Source organism: Tympanuchus pallidicinctus, unplaced genomic scaffold (genome assembly GCF_026119805.1).
Source record: "Tympanuchus pallidicinctus isolate F22 unplaced genomic scaffold, pur_lepc_1.0 scaffold3, whole genome shotgun sequence".
In the NCBI taxonomy this organism is placed as follows: Eukaryota; Metazoa; Chordata; class Aves; order Galliformes; family Phasianidae; genus Tympanuchus; species Tympanuchus pallidicinctus.
The window spans coordinates 57,310,253-57,327,302 of NW_026294747.1; the positions used below are offsets into that span (position 1 = coordinate 57,310,253).

General features: G+C 52.3%; 1 protein-coding gene across 1 annotated transcript; it reads right to left on the reverse strand.

The window, feature by feature from the left end:
* Positions 1 to 334: 334 nt before the first annotated feature.
* ERO1A (endoplasmic reticulum oxidoreductase 1 alpha) lies at positions 335 to 17,024 on the reverse strand. Its single transcript, XM_052696628.1, has 16 exons — positions 16,855 to 17,024; positions 12,384 to 12,503; positions 10,915 to 10,998; positions 9,435 to 9,473; positions 9,074 to 9,150; positions 8,913 to 8,986; positions 8,426 to 8,546; positions 7,739 to 7,776; positions 6,600 to 6,611; positions 5,527 to 5,553; positions 5,242 to 5,334; positions 4,189 to 4,435; positions 3,383 to 3,452; positions 2,320 to 2,406; positions 1,688 to 1,821; positions 335 to 735 (listed from the first exon to the last, which is right to left on the reverse strand). The coding sequence occupies exons 1-16, from the start codon at positions 16,960 to 16,962 to the stop codon at positions 675 to 677; spliced, it is 1,392 nt and encodes a 463-aa protein (XP_052552588.1). The 5' UTR covers positions 16,963 to 17,024; the 3' UTR covers positions 335 to 674.
* Between the last annotated feature and the right edge of the window lie 26 nt (positions 17,025 to 17,050).

Sequence of the window (17,050 nt, forward strand, 5' to 3'; positions counted from 1 at the left end):
ACACCCTGTTCTGTCCCAGAGTGGTGGAGAATGGCTTTAAAGTGAGACAGGGGAGGTTTGGGTTGGATATGAGGAGGAAGTTTTGGATCCAGAGGGTGGTGAGGCACTGGCACAGGTTGCCCCAGGAGGCTGTGGATGCCCCATCCCTGCAGGCATTCAAGGCCAGGCTGGATGTGGCTCTGGGCAGCCTGGGCTGCTGGTTGGCGACCTGCACACAGCAGGGCTTGGAGCTGGATGAGCACTGTGCTCCTGTGCAACCCAGGCCATCCTAGGATTTGTTCCTCTAAGCCTCTCTAAGGATGCTGTGAGAGCCAGCATGGAGTCAGGGACCAGATGGAGGAATTTTCCCCAACTTTATTCAGGCTTTGCCTTCAGCTTCTGAAGGTAAAGAGAGCAGCCTCACCCATTCAAACACCACAGCAGTATTTAGAGAAGTCATTCAGAACGATCTGTGTAAAATAAACTTTACATACGGCCTCACTTCTATACAAAACAGCAGGTTTTTGGTCTTGTACAAAATATTTGGCACCAGCAGCTTCCAGACAGACAGTCAACCAGGAGCCTGAGGCTCAGCAAGTGGCCTTCACCTGCAGCCCTCAGTGGAATTGAGGCGTTTGCCTATTGCTGAAGAACCCAGGAGGTGGGAGGAAAGCTTGGGCCTTCCTGTGCTGGATTCACCGCATGGTTCGTAGGAGGGTCCTGAAGTTCTCCAGTTCTCTGACGCTTGTTGAAATCCTGAGGGCAACAAAAGCATTACAGCCACGGCCTTCTGAATAAAGCAAGAAAGGGAGCGCTGGCAAGGGGAGCTTTGAGCAGGGAGGGAGAGAATTTAGAAATCCAGCTAAATGAGGTTTTGCTTTAAGAAGAGCCTGGCTGTAACCAAGTATACATGAGGTTCTGTTATGGAGAGACAGAGGAACAGCAGCCATCAGACAGACCCATTAACTGGAGGTCAAGAAACAGACCATAGCATTACCAGCCATGCAGATGGCTGCGTCTCCCTGCAGGAGGAGTTGGCTTCCCCTGAAGGTCTCTTTCAATCGTGCCCCTCATCTCCTTGCTCAATGCATTCTGGATGCAGAGCATCAGTAAAGATGCAGGACTGGGCTCTGAGGATAAGGCCTGGGACTTTCTCTTCCTTACAGACAGGGTCTGCCTCTCCCTGCCAGGACTGCCTTCTGTTTTAAGATGATTTTGAGTAACCCAGCTCACTTTCTAACAGAAAGCAGAGATGAGGACCTGCACAGCTCCCTTCCTTTTCTGCCAAAGCCTCATCCTGCTGCCCCTGGGGACGGGGCTGATGGCTGCCCAATAAATGCCACTGCTGGAGGGTGGAACTGGGAACAAACTGGTAGAACTGCAGTGCTTGAAGGAGGGAGCAAAAATAGGTAAGAAGAGCAACCTCTGTCTGGGGACAGCGTGCTCCCTGGGCGGTCACAGCGTTTCTTAAAAGACACTGAGTTCTTTGTGTGTTAATTCAAGCACTTCCTTCAATTCCTTACAAAAATACAGCATATAAACAAGTTGCTTTAAATTGTTCACCGCTGCTCTTCCACATGAACACCACTGGGCATCTGAGGGCTTCTCTGTAAGAAAGTGCCACCAGCAGCTCACACCAATATTGCCAATTGCTGATTAAGCTTCAGAGGGATGCAGTGCAGCAGCATGCACAAGGTCTCACACCAACCTTCCAAAAGCATTAAACAGAGCCACGATTTCTTGTCTCGTCAGCTGGAATCCATAGGAAGGGCCGCTTTCAGGAATCTTTTCTATCAGGTTTTCAGAAAAGAGGATCTTCAGCGCTGTGCCCAGGCCCTGTGTCTGCGTGTGAAAAGGAGATGGTTTAACACCACAGGCATCCAGAGCCTGGCACGTGAGCCCGACTTTGCTTCCCTTCCTTGTCTTTGCAAAGGTTCCTGTTGACATCAACTTAACAGGGCAAGACTCGGCCTTCACGTAACACAGCAAAGAGAAGGAAGCAGGACAGAGCCAGGACGTTCTGTTTGTTTGGCATGAGACAGAGCTGCCCAGCAAAGGCTTCCTGCCCAGGTCTGACCACACACAAGGCACAGCATGGATCTGGCTGAGCCCCGGTCCCACAGCACCCGTGTCCCTCCTGCAGCTGCAGGAAGTTCACTCAGTTTCCAACTGCAAAGGCAACGGGCAGCTGCTGGCAGCCCCAGGATCCTCACACAGCCTCCTGCTCACTGGCACTGGTCTGGACCTCGGAGCTGACATATCTAAGAACCACCTCTGTGCCCCACGGTCCCATCAAATGAGCTGCTCCCAGTCGTGCCCCACTCTGCTGACAGAGCTCACCTGCAGCTTCCCCCACAGGCGACACTTGAAGCAGCCAACGCAGTCCATTATCTTGGAAATATTCTTGAAGTGTAGCCTGACCTCCTCCTAGGGGAAAAGAGATGTAAACTGATCACAGTTACACTCTAACCACGTCTTCCATGTATTAATCCAAACCCAAGCGTGTTAATTCTGTTCAGGCTAAATTCCGTGGAAACAAGTTGGAGAAATGGATCCTGGAGCAGATCCTCAGCAGCAGCCAGACTTGGGGTCCTGGTGGGAGAGAAGCTGGACGTGAGGCAGCAGTGAGCGCCTGCAGCCTGGAAGGGCAGCTGTGTGCTGGGCTGCATGAAGAAGGGGCGGCCAGCAGGGACAAGGAGGTGATCGTCCCCCTCTGCTCGGCTCCTGTGCAGCGCTGCGTCCAGGCCTGGGGCCCCCAGCACAGGAAGGACGTGGAGCTCTGGGAGCGGGGCCAGAGGAGGCACTGAGATGAGCAGAGGGCTGGAGCAGCTCTGTGTGAGGAAAGGTCAAGGGAACTGGGCTTGTTGAGCTTGGAGAAGAGAAGGCTGAGGGGAGACCTCATGGTGGCCTTCAGTGCTTGAAGGGAGCAGATAAACAGGAGGGGAACGGCTGTGTGTGAGGGTGGGTGGTGATGGGACAAGGGGAATGGTTTTAAAGTGAGACAGGGGAGGTTTGGGTTGGATATGAGGAGGAAGCTTTTCAGCCAGAGGGTGGTGAGGCACTGGCACAGGTTGCCCAAGGAGGCTGTGGATGCCCCATCCCTGCAGGCATTCAAGGCCAGGCTGGATGTGGCTCTGGGCAGCCTGGGCTGCTGGTTGGCGACCTGCACACAGCAGGGCTTGGAGCTGGATGAGCACTGTGCTCCTGTGCAACCCAGGCCATTCTAGGATTCTATGACAAAGGAACACCCACAACATGCAGCTCCCCAAACCAGAATGAATTGGAGATGTCCAATCCAGTTCCTTAAACCTATTGGGTCCCCTTCAGATGCAGTACTATTCCAGACACATCCAGAATACTCTGCGGGTACAAAGTATCCCGAAAGGAAGGGCTGGGCACTTACCTTTAGTTTAGCAGCTTCTTTTTTATTCCCTGCAAAGAAGGAGTTTTCATCAAAATGCAGTGGAAAAGACCTGAAATGGAACAAAAATGTTTTATCTCCCTGCAGTTTGTGCAGCTTAACTCAGGTTCACAGGAGTACTTGGTTAGGTATGAGAACAGAGCTGCCAGGTGTTAAAATACAGCTGGAGACTTTCTGTGTGTGACTGCAAGCTGCTTGCTTCTCCCATCTCTTGGAGGCTTTCAATTTTAGCTTGCATTTCACCTTGGAGACGCTCTCAGCAATTGCTCTGTGGTTTCTAAGCAATTGTGGTCTGTTTTCTGACAGACGTAAGCAGCGAAGGCACGGCAGCGTGAGGAGAGAAATTCAAACACCCACCATGTTAGAGACACCCACTTCCACCTGGTTCTGGTGCCTCCTGCTCCTCATTCTCCCAGCGCTGCCCATCAACCCCCCATTAGGTGCACGGCTGGCATTTTTGCCAGCAAAAAACATGACAGCAGGCCTGGCATTTCACAGATGACTCAACCAGGTAGCCAATTTCAGGACTGATGTGTAGGAGGTTATTACGTTCAACTCTGCTAAATCAAAAAGCCAGCCTAGGCTATTAAACAGCGGGCTTAATTACCCCGTTTTGCAATTTGAATGCAGATACCAACGAGCTCCCAGCAGCGCTACCAAATCATGCCATCCCACTCCAAGAAGGAACCCACAACCTGCCTTTCTAGGAGCTTTAAGCGAAAGGTTAAGCAGGCTCAGAGATGCCAGGCTGGAAAGAGCCATTCTCCCCGGGTACCGAACGTAATTACTTGGCCAGGCGCAGAACCTCCAGCAATAGGCTCTTGATTTCTGCATCGTGGCTTTGATTCCCTGTGTACAGCTGGAAACCTGGGCGCTCAAAGAAGGGCAGCACTTTGGATAGAGCCCGCAGCTCAATCAGGTACAGAAAATACAGGTTCTTCAGTCTTCTGGGGCCTTCCCCTCTGGTGAGAACCTCGTCGAACCTCTGCTGGAACTCCGTAACATTGGGGCCCCATTTCTTCTCTGACCACGTATCTGAGAGCACAGAATCAAAGACACCAGGTGGGCAGACACAGCTCTGCTTCGCTCCCTCCCAGTGTCCCAAGCTCAGTGGTGACGTGCATCTCTAACCGAAGGGGTCCAAGCTTTCAGAAGCCACAGCCCTTCCATCAACCCCAACTCTTCCAAGCTGTCTCCCGTGGCCAAGGCCTACGCTGTCCATGCAGTGTGGGGCACAGCTCAGACTCCCTGAAGGATACAGCTGTGGGAGTTCACAGTGATGTCTGTACACCAAGCCTACCAGATTTATTCCATTTCAGCACGGACCCCGGCCGTGTGGGACAAGGAAATCATGCTCTCACATCACCCTGTATTTCCAACCCCAGGGTTAAATGGAGATTTGTTAGATAGCTGCCTGTGGACAAGGGATGCAAAGAAAGTGGGAATGGCACACGGAAATAGCTCGAGGGACTTGGAGGAGCCCAGCCAAGCATTTCTCAGTCTGGATGAAATTACTGCTATCTGACTGCCGTAAGAACAGGCTAGGGAGATATGCAATTAGAAACACACTCCAAAATAACCATGGAGGAAGAATAAAAGGCATACGTGCAGGAAGGCTGAGCACAGAGCAGAGCCCAGCATTTGCACGCCCAAAGGCATGCAACAAGTGCATTCCTGATTTTGTCACACAACCTGTGTGCTGAGGGAGAGAGAACAGGAGCATAGAAGCAGGCCTGAGCCCTGCTGGCAGGGCTGCACTGGCATTTAGCTGAGCCACGGATCTGAAGGCTGTGCCAATTAAGAGCTGATGCAGGACAGCTCTGTCAGGAAGTGGCAGTTACCTTGTAAGAGGTACCTGGCGCTCAGGTGAATGTTGATGCTTGCATGGAGACCAGAAATGAGCCTGTAGAAAGCTCGTTTCTCTATGCAGACACCTGGAGGAAAAGAAGAAAAAGGGAAAATAAACAACAAGCATTTGAAGATATTGAAAGCATATACTGAATTTTCCTCTCCTGACTGTCAGATGGATCTCAGCCAACCCCAGAGCAGCAAGCAGCCCCCACCCGCTCCACGGCCATTCTGCATTCATCCTAAGAAGAGATGCCAGGTTTAGAGAGAAGGATTACCTTTCAACCACTTGTAAAACGTCTGCCCTGCAAACAGAAGGAGAAAGAGCACGTCAGTCTCAAGTGCCTTCAAGCAGCAGGAAGGCTCCACCACACCATGGCATTTTCGTTTGTAGTTGGAAACACTTTTCAGGAGACAACAGGATGATGCACCAACATGACAGGGCTGGGCTCTGGAACTGGATTCACTGGCACAGGTTGCCCAAGGAGGCTGTGGATGCCCCATCCCTGCAGGCATTCAAGGCCAGGCTGGATGTGGCTCTGGGCAGCCTGGGCTGCTGGTTGGCGACCTGCACACAGCAGGGCTTGGAGCTGGATGAGCACTGTGCTCCTGTGCAACCCAGGCCGTGCTGTGATTCTGACACCCCTTGCCCTCCTCTCCCCACCACTGCTCCCACGGCCAAAAACCTGACACCACCCTTGAGACCAGACCTAGAGCAACTCTGCTCACTCCAGTTTGCAGAAGCAGGGATAGAGGTGGTAGAAGAGAGCACCAAGGGTTTTCCTCCCCACTCTTCTGCCTGCCTGATGTCTCTATAAGGCAGTGGTGGCAGCAGACAGATATAACTTCCCACCCACCTTGGCAAGAGCTGGTGGGGGGCAAAACCACTGCGTGATGCTGTGACCTACAGGGAAACAAAGGCCACAGACTGCTTTCTTTACTGCTGAGTGTGGGGAGGGGGTATTTTTATTGGAAAGAAATGAAACAGCACAACCAAATGTGTACAATCACACAAGGCAGCGTTTCACACTGGCCCCTGCTACCACCTGCTTGAAAATAATCTGGAGAACAGAAAAGGATTTGGAAATAGTTTGGAGACAGGAAGGATGTCCCACAGACAGGCCCAGTACCACAGAGCACAAACAGCTCCGGGGCTCAGCCCTCCCAGCAGGGAGCTGCAGTGAGGCACTCTGCTCCCACCAAGTGTCTTCCAAAGCACAGCCTGAGAGCTGCTTCCTCAGCAGCAGCCAGCACTGAAAAAACCACGCCATGAACCCTGAAGACTCCCAGTATTTGTGTTTTTAACCAGAGGACCTGCTTCTGGTACGGGCAAAAACAGAGTGCAACTCACCTCCGTCGTCTCCTGATGAGAGGAAGGCACGAGTGGTGGGGAGAGAAAACAATAAAGGAGATAATTACACACAGCCAAAGCTGAACGGCCAAGCACAAACATGAAGATTGCTCTGCTAACCTGCTGTGGCAGAAGGACGAGCCTTCCCAAGGAGGATCTTCCTAACACAAAACACCATCTCACTAACTGCAGCAGTGAGGTACCTGGTGAGCAATGCTCCCAATAACCTGACCCACACAGGAGGGATCTGTGTTTGTAAAGGAAGTTAAAGCAGAGATGGGAAAATAGGAAAGGCAACTGCCTCCTGTATGACCTCTGACAAGATACTCAGAGATACTCTCTGCTTCCTGCACCTCACCAGCCATTTGCATCGACACAGGCATCAGGCCTGACCCTGTTCTCACGTCCTGTTTCTTTTCTTGCAGACAGAACTGCAGTCCTTCTGTGGTGCCTGTGATATTTCACCCATGCCTTGCCCCAGACAGCAGCACCCCTCACGACAAACACTGGGATTTTAAAGGGCACGGCGTGCTTCGCTCATTACTGCCGTGCTTAAAGTGTCACTCCTCCATGCAAAGCTGAAAGGAGTGGGAAAACCACCTGCAGAGGATAGGGAAAGTCCAGACAACTCCTCAGAGGACACTGCTGGAGTTCAGGCCATCAGCATACTGATGATGTTCAAATGCCTGGGCATGATGTGGCATCAGCAAACACAGGCTCTCTTAGCAGCCTTGAGCCTGCAGCTGTCTGTATGCTCCTGAGACCCCTCCCGACTTTCATTTACACTTTGCCCCTAAGGCAGTTTCTCCTATTAAATGTTTTCCCCCGAGGATCCCAGCCAGGGTCTTATTTCAGACCCTCCCAGATGGTTTGGCATTGCTGAGCACAGAAAGCACTGATGCAGGGTTCAGCTCTGTCCCCAGCCTCTCCAAGACCCTGAGAATCAGACCTTCCTTCTCCTTCTGGGTGCTGGACACCCATTCCATTGGCCATAGCTATTCTAGACTTGATGAAGAGCTGTAACACAGCCCTCGTTCAGCAAAAGTAGCTCACACAGTATTTGCTGCTGTTGTAAAGGAAGCTGTTGAGCTCGAGCAGTACGCTACCAAACCACTTAGCAAGATGAATACGTGACTCACCTCTACCAGATGCCAAAGGTCTTTTCACATTCTGAGGCCTAAGAGGAAAAAAAAATAGGTCATTTAGGTAAGTAAATACGTGACTGTCTCTTACTGTGCAGAAACAACAGCGGAAGAAATTACTTTTCTGCAGCCAAATAGCCTAGGAAGATCTAAGAGGTCCTCCTGCTCCAACAGAAAAAGAGTAAAGAGAGATCAGAAAAAAAAAGACAGCTAGGGGAAAATCCAGTGCCTAGAGGAGTGTTTGTGGACATCATCTCATGGCCCTGGTGCAAAACGAGGCTGCAGAGAGGAAATTGCTGGAAAGGTGACACAAGGCACACAAGGCTACAAGCAGCGTCCACCAGCACAGCCCCAGCAACAGACCTCAGCAGAGATCCAGCTGGCAAGGACTGGGCAGGGAGCTCGTGGTACGACACCAGGGACAACAGGGCTGCGTGATGAGGACCACATCACACCAGGGATGCACACCCTGCTGGATCCCCACTCTGCAGAGCTGTGGCACGAGGAACAGCCTGGGGCAGCCATACAGCTCCTCCCCTGCTCCCACAGCCCGCACCTCACAGCATGCAGCAAAGACTGGAAGATGGGGGTTAGCAGAGCAGCTGTAGCACACGCAGCCCCTCTGCAGAAGTCAGGGCTCACAGTGACTCAAGGTTTGTGGCACCTGTGTCCCAAAGCACCTACTTGAAGCAGTTTTCTTCATAAATACTGTTCCATATCTTCCAGGCATCCGGCCCTCGGTAGCCAGTGTAGCGCTCGGGGTTCAGGAGCAAATCCACATACTCTGCGTCGGGGGAAAGGATGTCTGTGGAGCAGAACGCCAGTCACTGACGGCAGCTTCTAAAGAAACAGCACCTTCCAAAGCCAACCCAGCCTCCCCTCTGCGTACTGAGCAGCCCTCCAAGCAGGCAGGTGCCCAGCACTGGCTGCACACTGACCCCCTGCAGCGCCACAGATGGCAAAGCCGCCTCTGAGCACTGAGCTCACTGACTCGCTGCAGGACCCTGAGCAGCAGCGAAGCTTTTGATTATTTTCTACAGGATTAAGGCATGGGGAGGGAGAAGAAACACCATATACAATTCAGGCTTGCTGGAATACCACACTTTAGCCTCAAAGCTCTGCAGAGAACTTGAGCTGCTTAGAGTTGGTCAGGTCAAACGGGTCGTTATACCATCAGCTTCACAGAAGCTGTCTGAAGAGTCATCGTGCGACGTCCACTGAAGCACTGCCTGCTGGGTTTCCTTGCTGCAAAGAAAGGACGAAGAGCATCAGACAGAGCACTGATGCTGAGGTTCCTTCAAGACAAGCATGGGCTGTGGGAAGAAGTCATACCTCAGTGACTCATCCACAGCCCCAAGCCTGCTGGCTTCTTCACATTCTTCAGCACGGCTGTTGGCTTCCTCTGAATACTGCATTGAGAAGCAAAGATCAAAACATGGGCATGCTGATGTTGTAATTTGGCCTTTGCTGCACATATAGTTTGAGCATCAGAAACACTTCTAGTCTAACAACTGATATTTCCACAAGATGTCTGCAAATAGTCAGGGCCTGGCGCAGCTGTGGGGATTGCTGCAGGGACTCACAGCAGGCTCTGACACATTGGACCCTGGGGAAGCCTCCAAAGGGCTTTTATCACTCACAGTGACTCAAAGTCCCACAAGCAGCATCACTCTGTGCATGCAGACAAACCTACCTTGTAACTTGCAGATCTGATTCCATCAGGGACTTCGTCCTGAAAGACAAAATTGGGCACGTGTTACATCTGAAGCTGACAAAGCCTTTCAGTCTAATGTTTGAAAAAGATTAGGAAGGTTACAGCAGCTCCCAGGGCTTAAAAGGAATCAATCAAATCCCTCAGCTTAGCTTACACCATCTCTAATTGCTGGCTCCTCCACAGACAAAAGTTAAGCAACATTCCCAGTGTTTTATTTTGGTTTTTCGCAAGAATCTCATTCTCAATAGCTCAGCAGCCTTCCACAGTGCTCCACCAGGCCGTGCTCTGCTCACCAAGCACAAGGTAGAAGATGCCAACCCAGACTCCAGAGCAGCTGCTGGCTGCCACCCCACCTCCAGGTGATGCTGGCAGAAGCCCAGCTGCCTCTTTTCAGCTCTTGCAGCCCTGATATACATCATCCTGAAGCCTCCCACAGCAGCTGTATGGAGTCACCACCAAAGGAGCTGTTGGAAGGGTAGGGAAGTGCATGGGAGAGGGGAACGAGGTGAATGTAGTACACAGATCAGAATGTATAGAAGGAGTGCTGTTCTCACACGCACACACCGCGCTCTGTTGCTGCCATATCACCTCAGACATTTTCCAGCCAAGCCAGCAGCTGCATTACTTCAGGTTTCACAGAGCTCCCAGGTGAGGAGCAGACATCTCCATGGCATTCTACTTTAAGCTGTGCACAAAAATAAGCTGCAGTTGTTTGGTAAATGCATGCAATTAGGGTTTCCTCCTGCCCTTGCACTGTACCACCAGCACAGCATATCCCAGTGCAGCCTCAGCACACGGAGTGCTCTGGAGACCCCAGCAGGAGCGTGTAAGACAGCCTGCAGTTGCCTGCCACCCCACAGAGCCAGGCTGGGGGCATTTTCACCACATCTACCAGCCCAGCAACCAAGTCCTAATTCCCTCCCTCTTTTCCCCTTCTTTTCAGACAGACCCCTGCAGTCACCATGTCTTCTTCCAGATCAGTGAACAAACCCCTTCTGTCCAGGATGCAAAGGCAAAGGTATCTGCTTTTGTGCTGGGAAGCAGGACTCTGAAAGAGCTATTTTATGTATAGAGACTGCTGGAAAGGGCTTGGCTGAATTCATCAGACAAAATAAATCGCTGTGTAGCTCATAGGCTAGCGGGCTGAACGTGTGCCAATTAACACAGTACACAGCACCAGGGGATTGCCCCTAAAATCATTCTACTAATGCATCAAATAAAAGAGGGGCCAGGCCAAGAGCTTCCATTGGTGGAGGGCTGGCTGTCAGAAGCCCAGCCTTTCTTCAAGGTGTCAGAATTCACCATTCGAGCTCTTCTTTAGGGATCCCAGCAGTACTGTGCCTGAGGAAGCCTCTTTTGCAGCCACAGCAGAACTGCGGCTCAGCAGCCAGCACAGAAAGATCTTTACCTGCTGCAAAGGCCAAAGAGAAAATGGAGAAGTGACCGGTTCTCTACTCACAGACGGGCAGGGTTTGACAGCGCAGTCTCTTATTCCACAGTGACTGTCGTCATCCCAGAAAGGACAGGGTTTCTTGAGGTTCACCTACAAACAACACATCACCCTGTTACACGCTTCTTCCGTGCAGCCAAGCCAACCTTCCACACCACAGCCTGCCAGCACGCACCGCTAGCTCACTGAAAGGCCTCTGCTAACACAGCGCAGAGCTGAGCACTGCGGTGCAAGTGCAAGCAAAGGGCCTTCACTTCAAAGGCCTGATCTCAGCCTGCCATGTTCATTCATGTGTCTCCCATGCAGGATGTGTGTATTCATGCAGTACAGCCAAGACTATCTGTGCTATCAGACGTTCTGTGCTCACACCTTGATGCTCTTTGAGCACTCACAACCCTTTCTGGTTGGGTATTTTGTACATCTTATGAGCCAGCAGGTCTGCTGGTGATTTGGAGCTGTTCTAATCTGCAGTGCAGCAAAGTTCATAGAACCACAGCACGGCCTGGGTTGCACAGGAGCACAGTGCTCATCCAGCTCCAAGCCCTGCTGTGTGCAGGTCGCCAACCAGCAGCCCAGGCTGCCCAGAGCCACATCCAGCCTGGCCTTGAATGCCTGCAGGGATGGGGCATCCACAGCCTCCTTGGGCAACCTGTGCCAGTGCCTCACCACCCTCTGGCTCCAAAACTTCCTCCTCATATCCAACCCAAACCTCCCCTGTCTCACTTTAAAACCATTCCCCTTGTCCCATCACCACCCACCCTCACACACAGCCGTTCCCCTCCTGTTTATCCGCTCCCTTCAAGCACTGAAGGCCACCATGAGGTCTCCCCACAGCCTTCTCTTCTCCAAGCTCAACAAGCTCAGTTCCCTCAACCTTTCTTCATAGGAAAAGAAGTTGAGAACATTTTATACCCTTCTTATGGAAGAACATCAATTCTTTCTTGTCTGCTGAAGCAATCAGGAAACAGTCACTGTTCAGCACATGACCTTGGCAGGTAAGATTCTGGCCACAACCCAAGCACACCCAAACAAACCCACAGTTAGTCACACAGATGCAATCTCACTGAATGGGAGCAGACATCATCTAACAGTGATGGCCTGGCATAACTGCAATCACTTCATCTGACTGACAGCTAAACCAGGCTTTCCTCATTGACAGGAAGACACCAAGAGCATCCTCATCATGCAATTTGGACATCTGTCATCAGCTCTTTTGAGCCCTAATTCAACAAACTGTTCTACTGCCTCAGCTCCTCAGAGGAAACAACGCTGCGGAACGAAGAGAGGCTGAGGATGCCCCACTTCTGGAGGCATCCAAGGCCAGGTTGGATGGGATCCTGGGCAGCCTGGCTGAAAAAGGGGTATCTGATTGTAAGAGATCAGCAATAACTTCCATGGGACAAAGAAAGAAAGAAAAAAAAAAAAAGCATAGCAAATCATTGAGAAATATTCATCTATTTCTTGTATGGGAAACTTACTTTGTAGTATCTAAAATAGTCACTTTCCAGAAGTTGATTCAGCCTAGGAAACAGCTTGTAGTTGTTGAAGGCATCGATGGTTTCTACATCACACGTGCAGTCGTCTAAATGGCCAGTAACCTGTTGGTGCAGAACATGAAGCACAAACAACTTGGTCAGCACAGGTAACACAATTCAGGATTTTCTTTCATTTTCCAGCGAGTCATTGCCCTAAATCTGACCAGAACAAAACAGCACAGGTTCAGTGGGCTGGTGGTGATGGGTTGGCAGTTGGACTTGATGATCTCAGAGCTCTTTTCTTACTTTAATGGCTCAATAAAGCTGAACGTGCTGAATTGCCAAAGAATTCCTTGTGATGCATCCTTTAGGACCTGTCTTTTGCCTTTGTTGGGGGCAAGCAATTTTTGTCCATAGGACAAGGGGAATGGTTTTAAAGTGAGACAGGGGAGGTTTGGGTTGGATATGAGGAGGAAGTTTTTCAGCCAGAGGGTGGTGAGGCACTGGCACAGGTTGCCCAAGGAGGCTGTGGATGCCCCATCCCTGCAGGCATTCAAGGCCAGGCTGGATGTGGCTCTGGGCAGCCTGGGCTGCTGGTTGGCGACCTGCACACAGCAGGGCTTGGAGCTGGATGAGCGCTGTGCTCCTGTGCAACCCAGGCCATGCTGTGGTTCTGTGATTAAACACATTTTTCCTCTAACACACACAGGTATGTTAAGAGTTTACTGATGCCAGAGCATCAGGCAGACACCGCCATCTCTTCAGGGAGCAGAGATAACACACAGCTAAACAAGACACAGATGTTTTCATCAAGACCAAACCCAGCTGACACAGCAGCCCAGGCTCTCGTTTGACACCAGCATGCCACTCTGGGCAGGGTGGCACACAGCTAACAGCTGCCATCAGCACGAGGGTCTAATTAAGCAACAGTAATGCCACCAAAGGTTACGGCACTCAGCTGAAGTCCCTGCTGCAGCCATGTGATGTGATTAGAACCACAGAGACTGCAACAGCCTTTCCCTGTGCCCCTGGCAGCCGTTTGGCAAGGAAACATCTGCTGCAGATCTGCTGCAGGAAGCCAATACTCCTTGCATCATCCTGAACAACTCACGCTGTGTGAAAGCCCCGCAGAAAATAAAACCAAAGCAACACAAATTCAGCTGTGGCTTTCTGACACGTAGCTTACTGCCTGCGGGAGAAAGACACACAGCAGAAGGTCTGCTGCTTCCCAGCCCCGTGATGAGCACTCAGGGAAATCACCGTGTGCACAGAGCATACCACTCATTCCCTCTCAGCTGGGCACCAGGGAATTTCCCCACGTGCTGAGGTAGCAATACAACAGTCGGCAGCTGCCATCCACCAGGAGTAGATCAGTTTAAGACCAAGGTGGTCATTTTAAATGGGTACTGCTGAGTTATGAAGTGAGTGTGGGATATTCACAGTGAGAAATCCCCTGGCTGCCTCTGTTCCAGAAGCTCGGCAGGTTCTGGCAGCAGCCAGCACAAAGCAGCATTCCCCCAGCACACAGACCACAACCCTGCAGGCCTCAAGGAAAAGCCTCCAAGGAAGAGTGTCCTTTGCAATTAGGGCAAAACAAATTACTGCGTGTGGAGAGAAGAGGAAGAGCCACGTGAGAAGCGTGGAACACATGGCCTGATGCACATCACCAGAGCCCTCAGGTCACTCAGAGAGGCACACATCAATCTTCCCAGAACCACAGCGATCACCACTGCAGCAGCAGAGCTCCGTGCCCTCTTTCTGAGAAGGAAGGCAATGAGCCCTCGCCCTCAGAGCACACAGAAAGGGGAGGGGAAGAAACCACAGCCTGTGTTGGACAGCCAGACCTTAAAGGAACTGCAGGTTCCCCCGGGCAGGAGGGGAAGGAAGCAACAATCAGACCCAGGGTGGGACTCGGTGCTTAGGAAACAAAGCTTCTTCATTGAAGGCACTGATGGTTTAGACTGAGCCATGCTGATTTAAATGGGTGTGAAGGGAAATACAGTGAGCCCCAGTGCCCTTTGCCACCTGAGCAATCCTTAGTGCTAAGTCACTGTGCTGTGCAGGTTTGCTTCTTGCATTCACACTGAAGCCCAACACCCCACTGTGCTGTACTCTGCAAAGTAAGTTTGCAAAGTAATGGAAACTAAGATTGTCAGCATAGCAATGAAGATTTCCACTAGCCTAAACCACCCCCATTAAAAAAAAAATACCAGCACCGATTTGGTAATCCAGTTACCCAACATAAACCTGTTTCAAAATTAAGAAGGCTAACCAACAAAAATAGAAAACCCCAAACCACACATTCCTGGAAGCCTGGCAACCCCTGAGCAAGGCAGCCTGCAGACTGGGCCATGCCTCAGCTGCTCTAGAAATTACCTTCAGAAACACCTGTAGAATCTCCAGCTGGCACTGCTGGAGCTGTGGTGCCCCATCCCTACAGGTGCCTGAGGCTGTGGATGTGGATGGGGGGCACCCAGCCCACAACAGGGGTTGTGGGACTGAATGGTCTTCAAGTGCCACCCAAGCCAACCCACTCCATGATTCTGTATAATGTTTGTACCAGGCCTGAATGTGCAAGGTGTAGTGGCCAAATCGAGCTAGAACTAACCCAGCACAATATCACCCTGTAAAGAACTCCAGGTAAGCACTCTCCTGAGAGGGTGATGCCTTAAGACACCTTCCCTGCTCCCCAAACATCTGTGTCTTCAGCCTGCAACAATGTGAACAGTTGTTTCAGATGAAACAGAACTTCACCAAGTCCCAAACAGGTGCCACATGCTTCCTGGCACCTGTGAAATCACTGAGCTCAGCAGCAGCCATGGGTTCTGCTCCACCCAGGCAGGGTGTGGGAGCCCAGCATGGCATGGGATGGGCAGCAGGGCTGGGTCTGCGGGGAGAGATGCAACGGAGCCGCTGGGACAGACGCACACCCCAATGGCTCCAGCTGCTGAGCAAGCAGCCAGGGATGTGCTCTGCTGGCTCTCCAAAGTGCCACAGCATTGATGTATCCTCCATGGGTGCGTACCACGGGTTGGAACATCACCTCACGTGGACTCTGTGTCATCCTTAGTTTTGGCCTTTGCTTCATTCTCCTTTGTCTCCATCCCAGGCTCCAGCAGCGATCTTCATCTCTTCCCAGTTCACTCAACATCACAGAAATGCTCCTGGGCAGTGCATTTAGGGCTTTCTTTTCTCGCTACAGGCTCCCTCCCTAACCCATACACCACCACTTACTGCACAGCTGGGCAGGAAACAGAGCAAACTCCTTTCTGTATCTCCCACCTGCAGCCAGAACAGAGCACAGGAACCCTACAGAGAGTATGTATCACCTGCAAGCATCTCTTAGAAAAGAATCCGCAGCTCCAGCTTCAGCCAGAGGGTGGTGAGGCACTGGCACAGGTTGCCCAAGGAGGCTGTGGATGCCCCATCCATCCCTGCAGGCATTCAAGGCCAGGCTGGATGTGGCTCTGGGCAGCCTGGGCTGCTGGTTGGCGACCTGCACACAGCAGGGGCTTGGAGCTGGATCAGCACTGTGCTCCTTTGCAACCCAGGCCATTCTATGGGTCTGTGATTCCAGTGTTCTGGGCAGTACCCCCCGTTCCCTCCCACAGGGACGGCAGAGCTCTCTGGGAAGCACCAGTTTAACAAGAATGCAAGAGTCGCTTGAAAGTCTGCTCAGATAACAAGGAAGTCAGTGCTCAGAATCACCCCTAATGGCCAGAGGAACAGCCCCCAAAGAAAACAGCAACAAACCACAGCACAATGCCAGCACTCTGTGCCCAAGGAACGAAGCCTGCAAGCCATCATCGTGCCAGAACAGCAGAGCTTCACAGGATCACAGAATCACAGAATCACCCGGGTTGGAACGGACCTCAAGGATCATGCAGTTCCAACCCCCCTGCCTAGCAGGGCCACCAAACATCCACATTCAGATCAGGTTGCCCAGGACCCCGTCCAACCTGGCCTTAAACACGTCCAAGGACGGGGCATCCACAACCTCCCTGGGCAGCCCGTTCCAGGGCCTAACCACTCTCTCTCACTTGCTTCTAGCAGCAAGGGCTGCTCACCACACCGTGCTCCTGACTCAGCCTGACGAGGCAAACCTCCCGAAGCAGGAAAGCACAGCGATAAAGAAATGAAAAGCACAGGTGCAGCTCTCTATCAGCACTGGTTTTGATCTGCCGTTTCCATCACGAACCACCCAGAAGGCAAAGCCCCAGCCCCGCGCCTTTTCTTTTCCCACTCCCGGCTTCCGATTCACGTTTCAGCACTGATTTTCACGCAGTTCTGAGCGGACCGCCGGGCGCCGAGCGCACCGCAGCCACTCGCACTCACGCAAAGCGAAGCGAGCAGCAACCCACCTCCAGGCACCAACCCTAGGATGGCAGCTCGGAAGGCACCGCGTGCTGCGATCCCCAAGCTCGGGCCGCCCCACGCAACGAGCGCAGCCCCCCGCCAACCCGCCGCAGCTCACCTGGCAGAAGCAGCGGCGCTCCGCAGATCCGGGCGACCCGCGTGGAGCGGCGGGCAGCAGAAGGGCGGCAAAACCCAACGCCCGCAGCAGCGCTCCGCCCGCCGCCATCCCAGCACCGCCGCCGAGGGCCGGAGGAGCCGCGCTCCGCTCCGCCCCGTTCCGCTGCACGCTTCTGTCCCGCCCTGCGCCGGCACGT